Source organism: Notolepis coatsorum (assembly GCF_963971535.1).
Source record: "Notolepis coatsorum genome assembly, chromosome: 3".
In the NCBI taxonomy this organism is placed as follows: domain Eukaryota; kingdom Metazoa; phylum Chordata; class Actinopteri; order Aulopiformes; family Paralepididae; genus Notolepis; species Notolepis coatsorum.
The window spans coordinates 66,552,329-66,564,828 of record NC_140167.1 but is presented as its reverse complement, the minus strand read 5'-3'; the positions used below and the strand labels follow the sequence as shown (position 1 = coordinate 66,564,828).

The 12,500-nt window shown below is 42.2% G+C and overlaps 1 protein-coding gene across 1 annotated transcript in view; it reads right to left on the bottom strand.

Annotated features, from left to right (window-relative positions):
- The window catches only part of col24a1 (collagen type XXIV alpha 1 chain), a 313,480-nt gene that overhangs the window by 115,703 nt on the left and 185,277 nt on the right, over nucleotides 1-12,500 (bottom strand). Inside the window, exons 25-27 of the mRNA XM_084310995.1 lie at nucleotides 11,544-11,597; nucleotides 8,305-8,357; nucleotides 1,168-1,222 (exon numbers count right to left, since the gene is read on the bottom strand). Coding sequence (XP_084167121.1) covers nucleotides 1,168-1,222; nucleotides 8,305-8,357; nucleotides 11,544-11,597 — 162 coding nt within the window. The remainder of the gene's footprint in view (nucleotides 1-1,167; nucleotides 1,223-8,304; nucleotides 8,358-11,543; nucleotides 11,598-12,500) is intronic.

The window sequence follows — 12,500 nt, the reverse complement described above, 5'->3', positions numbered from 1 at the left end:
GAGTGACAGCGCTGAGACTGAGAACGATGTTACAGCATGTTACTGTATGTTACGTAAGGGATAATGTATAGCTACGAGGTCATTGTCGCAAAATAATTGACCGACACAGAGTTTAGAACACAGAGGCGCCTCACCGAGGTGTTTTAAACGTAGTGAAGGTCAATTATTTTGCGACAATGACCGAGTATAGGCTATACATTATCCCGCTTATTACATGGCTAACTTACTAACAATATACCTAATTCATTTTACACCATCGACAAGACGAGATCAAATGCAGACGCAGTTCTGTTCTGTCGCTCCGCGCTGTCATCGCCGGCAGCCGGCAGGTCTGTGGTCTGATTGCACTGATGACTGAGTGCAGCTGTGCATATGCTGAGCAGTGTGTGTCAGTGGGCTTGATTGGTCCAGCTGTGCACAGCGACCATTATTGCTCGGCAGAGGTCCGTTATTACTCTGACGAGCGCTATTGACCAATCACAATCAAGCATTTCGGCGAATGTTAAAACACCATGTAATAATGTATGTTATTGTATGTTACAGTATGTTACTGTCTGTTACTGTATGTTACAGTATGTTATTGTATGTTACAGTATGTTACAGTATGTTATTGTATGTTACAGTATGTTACTGTCTGTTACTGTATGTTACAGTATGTTATTGTATGTTACAGTATGTTATTGTATGTTACAGTATGTTACTGTATGTTACTGTATGTTACAGTATGTTATTGCATGTTACAGTATGTATGTTACATTATGTTACAGTTTGTTACTGTATGGTACAGTCTGTTACAGTCTGTTACAGTCTGTTACTGTGTGTTACAGTATGTGCATCAGTTGCAGTGTGTGGGCATGTGCCTAATCTTCCCAGCCTTGCTCTTACCTAGGAACAATCTCACTGGTGCTTTTCACTATTAACTATATATGTTGTATTGTGCTATTAAATTATATACATTATATATATACTGTATATAATCACTTACATTTTTACTCTAATAGAAAGTGCACTGAATTGCATATTAATGTATGAAATGTTCTATGAAAAAAGTTAGATTTATTGGTTGATTTGACTGATTATACAGTATACACAAAATTACACCCTTATCTAGTCCCCAGCCTTGTTCATCGATGAAGTACTGTATAAAGAACAAGCTTTGACACTTACAAGTGCGCCTTGCAAGCCGAAGTCTCCAGGACCCCCTGGCAAGCCTGGATACCCCTTGTAGCAAAACAGAGGAGGGAGAAAACACACCAGACAAGTAAGTAGACAGTTAAAGATCAGACTACATTTCATCAACTGTTGCTGAATAGCATCTGGGCTAGTTTCACTGTCAGCCATTGCAGACCTCTCCTGCAGTTCGCCTATCCTACAGTAGTGCTGCACAACCTCTCAGGGGATCAGCTGTGCAGCTCAGTGCAGTAATTTTACGATGGCTACAAACTATCTATTTAGATCAGGGGTTCTCAAACTTTTTTTATACGACGACCCCATTTTATTTAGGATTTTTTCTGGCGACCCCACACTTAATGTATCGTGTAATTTCAACATGGAATTAAGGAATATAAAAAATAAGGCTGTCAAAGTTAACGTGTTATTATTAATGCGTTAACGCACAATTCTTTTAATGCCACTATTTTTTTTAACGCTAGATTAACATTTACATTTTTTATTTTTATTTTGTATCTTCAGGGAAGCAGATTGGATACCTGAAATGGGTTGATTCTGTCCAGGGGGATAGTGATCAAATTACTTTAGTCATCAATTACACAACAACAGTTACCTTGTGTAAAAAAGATAATTATTATAATTTTTTTATCCACTTTTTCTCCTCCTGTTTTTCTGTGTTTTTCTCCCATCCCAATTTAGTCGTTATGCCAATTCCCCCCTCCCCTTCCTGGTCGTTGCTCACATGTGCCCCCCACTGGTCGTCTAGGGAGCAGATGTTTCTCCGAGACATAGAAGACAGCCATCAGCATCTTTTCACCTGACAGCGAGGACTCTCATTGGTGAGGTGTAACGTGTGGGAGGTCACACTACCCTCACCATCTCCCTCCCTCGCTGTGCGGGCTCCCTGACCGACCTGTAGGAGTCGCTGTTTACAACGACCAGAATACCACCCCACCGGCTTCCCTCCCGCTGACTCTGCCAATTGAGCCAGTATGACGGCCGGCCAAGCCGGAGGCAACGCTGACAGCCGGATTCGATACCAGTGTCTCTCGCGTTGGTGACAAGCGTTTAGTCCGCTGCGCCACCCAGCCGCCTAAAGATAATTATTTTCATTGTACTGAATCTTTCTCATAACATTAATGCATACTTGTATTAATGTGTATTGATATGAACCAGAGGCCCGCATATGGCTGTAGCCAGCCAAAGGGGATTTGGCTATTTGTAGTTATAAAGTCAATCCAAATAACAATATTAAGTAAAATAACACAAGAAAGTACTCATCCTCGACTGTCTAACTATGAATGAACACAACCGAGCCTTTGCAGTGGCTGCCCCTAAACTGTGGAACAGTCTTCCACTACAAATTAGGTCTGCTCAGACCCTAGAAAACGTTCTATTTTCTTTGGCGTTTTGAGGCTTAGTAAGCCATATATCCCTGGTCGTGTCGTGATTATTTTTAATGTATTGCAGCTTCTGATTTTGTGTATACACTGTATTTGTAATTCCTTTTGTATTTCTTAGTTTTTTATATTGTTTTAATGTATTGCAGCTTCTGATTGTGTGTATACTGTATTTTGTATATATATTTTTTGTATTTCTCAGTTTTTATATTGTATATTTTGTATTTCTCTGTGTTATATTGTGAAGCACTTTGGTACAACTTCGGTTGATTTTAAATGTGCTATATAAATAAAGTTGACCTTGACCTTGACCTTGACAACACTCCAACTCACCATCTTCAGATAATAAAGTACTCAACCTCTACTGTCTTTAACCTGTTAAGCCCTAGCCATATTTTCAGAAAATTTGCCTAAAAGTACATACCCAAGTAAATGGAAGATTGCTCCACATCTACAAGGCCATTTGCATGTTCTTGGGGGGGGGGGGGGGGGGGGGGGGAGTAGTCGACTGCCAGTTTTAGTCGACTATACAAATCCTTAGTCGGGGACAGGCCTACTATGTTTGAGTAAATTGTAATGAACCAAAGGAGAATATAAATTATTATTATTAGTTTTTTTTTCTCCATCTTTGACAGTGAATAACACTGAGCTCATTTAGCACCTTCTTGAGATCAAGTGTACTAAAAAGCTAAGTAAATTAACAAAGGGCAGATCATTTACAGTTTTTTTTTGTAGATACAGTACAGAATTTTGCCATCCGGACACATGCAATATGAAATATGAATATAGAATATCAGGCCTATAAATTACTTTATTATGGCCAAGTCATACATTGTTGACTTGTATAAATAAAGGTTAAAAGTAAAAACATAACTGACACATAAGTAACATCTAGGAAAGCTCTCTCTCTGTCTCTCTGCAATGAGCATGGCTATTTAGCTAGCTAGCGGCTAACATTACTTTACCACATAATTGAATGACTAGGATGCAAAAGCACTTTCAGTTTTCACTGCACACACAAAACGGTCGCAATTTCGAGCCCTTTAGGTTTTCCTAGTCAAGGAATCAAATCGTCTGCTATGGCTGCATGCATGGCGCTAACGTTATTGTTTTTAAATGCGCAACTGTCGGAAAAACATGCCATTGATAAGAGGAATCGGACAATTAGGTTGAGTAGTTGGGAACCGGTTCTCGATTCCCATCCCTACAACTCACCATCTTTAGATAATAAACTACTCAACCTCTACTGTCTTTAACTATACATGAACACAACACTCTAACTCACCATCTTTAGATACCGTAATTCCTCTAATAGTAACCCCGGCTTGTATTTGTTTCAACTGTAGCGGATACCAGGCTTGTATTAGGAGGAGGCATGTATAAGAGAGAGGCCTATATTTCTAATTTTCAAACAGATCATAATGAATAAATCAACATTTTGTGTCAGTTTGAACCCAGTAAAATGTACTGGGTTCATTTATTGAAACCAAGTACTGTATGAAATACGGTAGTAAACAGTGCAATTACAGGTGGTAAAAAAAAGTAAAATAAAGTAAAATAGTGCAATCACAATACTGGTATAATAATAATAATAATAATAATAATAATAATAATAATAATAATAATAATAATAATAATAATAATAATAATAATAATAATAATAATAATAATAATAATAATAATAATAATAATAATAATAATAATAATAATAATAATAATAATAATAATAATAATAATAATAATAATAATAACTTCATTTTATACAATTCTGAGGTAGGCTTACTCTCTTGGTTAACATTAACACCATACCATTATATGGCATTTACTGCACAGCCAGGCCAGCATATAACAACAATAACTAAATATACCCGGCTTGTATTAGGAGGCCGGCTTATAATTGCTTAGCTCAACAGCGCACCCGGTCATTAATAGAGACCCGGTTTTTAATTGAATACCGGTTACTATTAGAGGAATTACGGTAATAAGGTACTCAACCTCTACGGTCTTTAACTATGAATGAACACAACACTCTAACTTACCATCTTTAGATAATAAAGTACTCAACCTCTACTATCTTTAGCTATGAATGAACACAATACTAACTTACCATATTTAGAAAATAAAGTACTCAACCTCTACTCTCTTTAACTATGAATGAACACAACACTCTTAACACTTTGAATGCCACGGGTCCCGTGGTTTAAAAGCAAGCGTATGCCACCACCCACTTCAATGATAGAGCACTCGCATTTGTGAACGCATTTACTATATCTTAAATTATGGCTATGTGTCTAATCTGGCCGGCGCTTATCAATGACTTGTTTGCAGTCAACATTGTCAAAACGGATTGTTTTTTTAATCGGTTCATTTCCGTTTTATACCATTTTGAAAAACGCTTGTTTCTTGAAACTTCCAGAAGATTTCAGAAGATTCTGTGATAAACGCCCTTTACTGTAATACACAAAACACGTTGTAATTTTTCTGCCTATTTATGAATCGTTTTCAAATAAACGCTAGATTATCGATAGTATATGTGTACGTTATAGAAGCGGGCTGAAAAATCAAATCTCTTATTTCCTGATCGCACACACACACACACACACACACACACACACACACACACACACACACACACACACACACACACACACACACACACACACACCACACACACACACACACACACACACACACACACACACACACACACACACACACACACACACACACACATAGGGCCCACGTTGATATCTCTGTGAAAAAAGCTCTGATTATCCTAAGACTGGTAAAATAGATTCCTTACCTCAGATCAGATGTTCTCCAAAAAGATTATTCCAATTCCTGATCGCCATTCCAAATATCGATCGCGTTTATTGATCCAACGCTGGGTGGTCGAAACACCGATTCCACGCTGTTATGATCGTCCAGAATGAATCCGATTGTCTCGGGTGACTTGTCTGAGAAGTAAAATGAGGAAGCAGGATTTCCCCCCCCCCCCCATGCTTTTCATTCAGTCTAATCCAATGGGGTGCAGTACCACAGGGATAGACGATAGGGGGCGGTATTTTCCCAATGGAGCTCAGAGAGAGTTCCAGTGGTAACAGGAGGCTAGATTGATGCAATATTAATGGAAATCGCTAATAAAAAAAGAAAACGATTAAAAACGAGATCTCTCATCTCTCTGGCACTCAGCGGTCGGCATGAACTAACAAGAAATCTCGTCGCTGGCACTCAAAGTGTTAACTTAACCATCTTCAGATGATACAGTTTGAAAACATTGTTCTGCTGAAAAACCTTCTGGTAGTGTTTCAAACTGCAGTGCTTTAAAATGTCAGTCGCTACTATTTCTAGTCATGAACACAAAAAGAGAGATACAGACTAAAACTACTGAGATCTGTAAGAAAATATGTTTTAGATCTGATTCCAATCCCTGTCAGGCATCTCCATACAAAACCAGAACTCTGTAAGAAAATCATCATAACAACCCCATAATAAAATCCTAATCTATGCTGAACCACTCATAAACCCTTCATAATGTGATCTGGCCCCCCTCCACTGTGGTTAGAAGCACAACACCCCCCCCCCCCCCCCACACACACACACACACACATACATACTGTGCAGACAGACAGACATACAGATAGACAGACAGAAGGGCAAACACACACACACACACACACACTCATCAGATCAGACCATCCATCCATCTACTCATCCAACCATTCAGCCATCAGGCCATACTGCCAGGCGGTCACCCAGTAAGTCACAGAGACAGCCAGCACAGGGACATGGTCCAAAGCCACAGCCCTGGAGCCAAGAGCCAGGCCCCCTTTCCACAACCACAGAACATAACAGCACTCCCTACCACAGGAAACTGGGGTATACCCACACAGACGCATGACACAGTGATTTATCCTTCCATGTAACACGTGGCGACAGCCATGAAAATACTTGTTACGATTTTCCTTCCCACTATGTACATGCAATTATAATAACTTCATAATGATAAAAAAAAAGAAAGGAAAGTGCAACATCTCTCACACGCCCTTAAAGGGAGCAGGCTTGCTGTTTTATGTTTTTTACCACACGTGTGTTTTACTCTACCATGGGGGACATGGAGCCCAGTGAACCAGGGGTAATACAACCAGGGGTAAGAGAACCAGGGGTAAGAGAACCAGGGGTAATACAACCAGGGGTAAGAGAACCAGGGGTAAGAGAACCAGGGGTAATACAACCAGGGGTAAGAGAACCAGGGGTAAGAGAACCAGGGGTAAGAGAACCAGGGGTAATACAACCAGGGGTAAGAGAACCAGGGGTAAGAGAACCAGGGGTAAGAGAACCAGGGGTAATACAACCAGGGGTAAGAGAACCAGGGGTAAGAGAACCAGGGGTAAGAGAACCAGGGGTAATAGAACCAGGGGTAAGAGAACCAGGGGTAAGAGAACCAGGGGTAATAGAACCAAGGGTAAGAGAACCAGGGGTAAGAGAACCAGGGGTAAGATAACCAGGGGTAATAGAACCAGTGGTAAGAGAACCAGGGGTAATAGAACCAGCGACACTAGAGTCTACCATCAAGAGCCGACAAGTCTCACACCAACAAGTTAGAGCTGAGTATGAATCCTGAGACAACGAAAGGAGTCCTGATGTACAGTATGAAGTTCATAAGGCAGACTGAAAGTAACCAGTACCACGCAAAATGATCCTATGTACACGCTATTAACTTTTCGTACTGCACCTTGTGTTTACTTACTCATAGCATATATTCAGATTAAAATTCTTTACTGCCTATATAAATTGTAACATATAATATAACCAAATACAGACCCTCATCTGCACCTTTGTTTACACAGTTTATTTGTTCCCATATTTTTATATTCAGATACATTTTATTGCCTATATTTATGTCTTTCTGCTATTACACTGCCCATACCTGTACCTCCCATCCCCCTCCCCCATGCTGCTATGACACTCGAATTTCCCCAAGGGGATCAATAAAGGAATATCTTATCTCATCTTCATTTACGAACAGAAACAACACAACATTGTAGAATGTAGACCTGCCCCCATAGAACGTGGACCTCCACTGGTTAAGACCCCGTGACGAGGCACTAGATTTGCAGTCTTAGACAAATACGATTTGGTTTCTCAAAATAGCATGCGAGGCTCAATGCGTAATGGCGTGTGACCATAGAGATGCAGAGAGACAGTGGTTTGAGTCAGATGATGTTCTTGTCCAGGGTGTGTTGATCTAACGATGGATTGACTCTCTCGATGTATATCGCTACGTAATGGCTCCCAATTTAGTCTATAAAGAGGCTCTTTTGTTTTCAATATGCTGTATATTGTATACTGTAATATACCGTGGCTGTGAGAAGATTAGATAAGATAAGATATTCCTTTATTGATCCCCTTGGGGGAAATTCGGGCATCATAGCAGCATGGGGGAGGGAGGGGTACAGGTATGGTAATAGTAGAAAGACACAAATATAGGCAATACAATTAGATCGAGGAGGCTTTGGCTGTATTGTGTAGATAGGAAGGAACTGCCCCCTCTGGCTTTGATCTCTTAGCGTGTGACCCACTAACCCACCCACATACAACCCCCCCCCCCCCCCCCCCCCCTCCACCCTTTTTATCTGTGGTACAACCTAACTGGTGTAAAATCTGGACAGAATCTGACCGTTCACCCTTCAGACAAGAAGCAGCACCATACAACGTGAACAGTACCACTTACCTTGGCCCACTCTCCCCAGGAGGACCCAATGGACCTGCCGGGCCTCTGTCACCCTAGGAGAAAGAGAGAGAGAGAGAGAGAGAGAGAGAGAGAGAGAGAGAGAGAGAGAGAGAGAGAGAGAGAGAGAGAGAGAGAGAGAGAGAGAGAGAGAGAGAGAGATCATTAAACGGTGACCCGAAACCTTGAGACATCAAAACCCAAAATGCCAACTCTGCTCACAGCTCTCTTAAGAACAACCGTGAAACTGGAGAGGGCCTCCTTAAACACAGTGGGCCAGAGTGACAGCTGGCAGAGTGGGGCTTAATGCAAACAGATTCTATAAAACCAGGTCAGTTACACGGTGCGAGGTGTGTTAAAGACCTAATCCCTAATCCAAACATCAACAAAAGAAGGAGCCGCACCTCCCAAAATTATGGGATTTCTTTTTTCCATTCTCAAACTAATTGATAGATGTCTTGATATGAAAGCTGAAGATATTATTAGCAAGCATATTTCAAAGCTCCAAAAGCATTGGGTACATTTGTAAAACAACAAAAACATTTATTTTGTGTAACAGATCTTTATAGGAGTTATGGCCATTCAAGGAAGTTGATAAAAAAAAAATTACAAAAAAAAGGCTTTGCATCCATTCCAAGATTTCACCTCAAATATACCCCCCAACTATCGAGGACTGGGGCTTTAAAAAAGGAAAGGTTGCGTCAGGTGAGGCCACAGCTGCCCGGCTCTCCTCTCCAACCTCCTCTCTCCACCCGCCTGTATCGATGTTGTTTTAACCCCCCCCCCCCCCCCCCACGCTCAGTCATGCTCACGAGTCTACAAGCACCTGACGGGCCTGAAGAAGAGGCTCCGCGCTGGGAACACCGGTCCAAGATCAGACGGCACAACTCCATTATATGTATATAACGTGAAAGGAATCCGCGGGCTGTCAGGGTTCGGCCGGTGCCGACAGATCGAGGTAGTGAGGAGCGGAGGAGGAGGAGGAGAAGGAGGAGAAGGAGGAGGAATAAGGAGGTGTAATTGACGGAGATTGAATGACGGCTTCAAATCCTGGGAAGGTGCCCTGACACACGGGTGGGAGGTGGGGTGGTTCTGTGTGTGTGTGCGTGTGTGCGTGTGTGTGTGTGTGTGTGTGTGTGTGTGTGTGTGTGTGTGTGTGTGTGCGGGCGTGCGTGCGTGCGTGCGTGTGTGTGTGTGTGTGTGCGGGCGTGCGCGTGTGTACATTATGTGTGTGTATATATGCTGTGTGCACGTGCCTGTGCATGCTGCATGAATGTGTCTGCTGACAGAACGTAGAGAAGCGCTTCTCTTTTGGATGTACTGTACCGGCACAGTCTTACGAGTCCCACGAGTAGCTAAAGTGAACAGACTGTATCTGTGAGGGCGGCGGAACAGGCAAGGAGTGGACACTTTGCTCCAATTTAACACAGGGGTCAGTAGGGCCTGTGAACAAACCAATTGTACCTCATTTTCTTTCGTAAGGTGGAATCTGTCAAACAGCGACCTCTAGGCAAAACCCCACTAAGGTCTTGCACTTTGCTCGCATTTTTTGTTTTGAAGAATAATACGTCACTATATAGGTATATTATAAATATACATATTATAGCTATATTTTTTTTATCCACTTTTTCTCCTTATTTTTCTATTTTTCTCCCATCCCAATTTCGTATTTCCAATTCTCCCCTCCCCTGTCTTGAACATTGCTCGCATATGCCCGCCACTGGTCGGTTGTAGGGAGGATAGAAGCCTTGCATCACGTGTCCCCTCCGGTACACGAGGAGGCAGCCTGTCACATCTTTTCACCTGCCAGCGCGGACTCTCATTGGCGAGGTGTAACGCATGGGAGGCTCACACTATACCCCTGCCACTTCCTGTCTCTGCTGCAACCGACGCTGTCCACAACGTCCAGATTACCACCCATCGACTTCCACCCGCTGGCTCTGCCAATTGAGCCAGTATGACGGCCGGCCCAAGCCGGAGGCAATGCTGACACCCGGATTCGAGACCGGAGTCTCTTGCATTGGTGACGAGCGCAATCTCCGCTGTGCCACCCAGCCGCTCATATTATAGCTATATTGTAACTTATTACCGTGTGAATTTCTCTAGACCTCTCTTGGTAGGGCCAGCAATTAGCAACCCCTCCCCCTATCCCCACTCAACTCCAACACCACAAAAGAAATGTAAACAAAGTTCAGTTCAGTTCAGTTCAGAGTTTTTATTTGCCACATGGAATCATACAATCATAGTTTCTTCATTACACAATCATAAATAGTCATTCCATGGACAAAAGGAGCAGGAAGAAGAATACATCTTATAGTTACCTAAGAGACTATAAGTGCAGTACCAAGAGAGTGCTCTTTTGCCTAGAGGTCACTGTTTGATGTCACATTACAGATTCTAACTTTAAGGTGAGACAGAACCCCCGAAATCGCCTTTTTGCTCTTTTTCAACGATATTGAGATTTAGTTAAATAATAGATTTAGATTTGAAATAGTTGTTTATTTTACTTAATTTTGTCTGATTGTGTCCATAGATCCCAATTACAATACAGAACTTTGAGGGCGTTTTCAAAAAAATACGTTTTTATGCATTTTACTTTTTTACACACAAAGACAAGCAAGTTTTGGAATCTGGCATTATCCATGTCGGTGATTCGTGTCTTGGCGATATATGCAAATGTGCGCATATTAAATGAGGATGCGCCTAATTTGCATAATATACACATACAATTCTGAAAACTTGCAATATATATCTTTTTTGTTTACATGTACGTACATAACAAACTGGAAACGTTTCATAGTGATATCTATTCAAATATTTAGTTTGTCTATTAGGGGGGACTGTCTCGCCTTAAACTCGCCCCCCTCTGGCAATCTGCGGCTGCAGGGAAGGAAGGACCCGACGACAGCCACGTGTGTTTGACAGTGTTGTTATGGATGTGGATGCGGAGGGCGCTGAGTGTTTGACAGTGTTGTTATGGATGTGGATGCGGAGGGCGCTGAGTGTTTGACAGTGTTGTTATGGATGTGGATGCGGAGGGCGCTGAGTGTTTGACAGTGTTGTTATGGATGTGGATGTGGAGGGTGCTGAGTGTTTGTCTAAGTGTGCGTTGGGCCCTGTGGGGCCCCAGGGGCCGCGGCTGTTCTACACAGGATCTAATTAAAGGGGTCTGCCACTGACGGGGCCCCCGGCCGACCTGTGAGTGACAGCCTAATGGGAGGGGAAACAGCACAGCTCCTTACCTTTTCACCAGGGACTCCTGTCACCCCAGCTATACCCAACAGGCCTGCTAGACCCTGCAGAGAGAGAGACAGAGAGAGAGAGAGAGAGAGAGAGAGAGAGAGAGATAGATAGAGAGAGATAGATAGAGAGAGACATAGAGAGAGAGAGAGAGAGAGATAGAGAGAGACATAGAGAGAACGAGAGAGAGACAGAGAGAGATAGAGAGAGAGAGAGAGAGATAGAGAGAGAAAGCGAGAGAGAGAGAGACAGACAGAGAGAGACAGACAGAGACAGAGAGGAGAGAGGAATGATGGAAGAGAAAAAATAAGAGGGAGAAAGAAAGAAAGAAAGAACAAACCAAATGTACGAAATAAAGATGAGAGGAGGAGGAGTGAGGAAAGGAGAGGAGAGAGAAGAAATAAGGGAATGAGAGAAAGAGAGAGAGGGAGGAAGTAAAGAGAGTGATCAATGGACACACATCAGGAGAAAGTATGTTCACGAGAGCAGACGTGATCCCAGCTCGTCATGAACGTTGCTTTCCAATCTGTGTTGACACCTGGAATGCGGGGAGGTCATAGATTAGCATGTAACGCTGATGTCAGGAGGGAGCTGGGGCTCTCTGCTGTTCTTACAGCGGAGGAAAAAAGACAAATGTTGATCTTGGCAGATGTTGGTATCCCTGTGTTTTTATTACATGTCTCAAACGCCGTTCCCCTTCCAGCTACTTAGTATTAATGTATTAATAAGTTTGTTATTGGAAATTACACCCCAATGTTTGCTTTCAATAAAACAACTGTGTATTAGGCTACGTTTCAGGGGAACACCGCTCAAATCAAAAGCTGCTCTCTCCCAAAGGCAGAAACCAGAGAAGTAAGAATCAAACTTGTGATGTCATCAAGTATAAAGTCTGGAGCAGCTCCATTGAATAGGAGACTGATTTTGTGGAGCCACTGAAGGTTTGTTTTATTTTTCATATC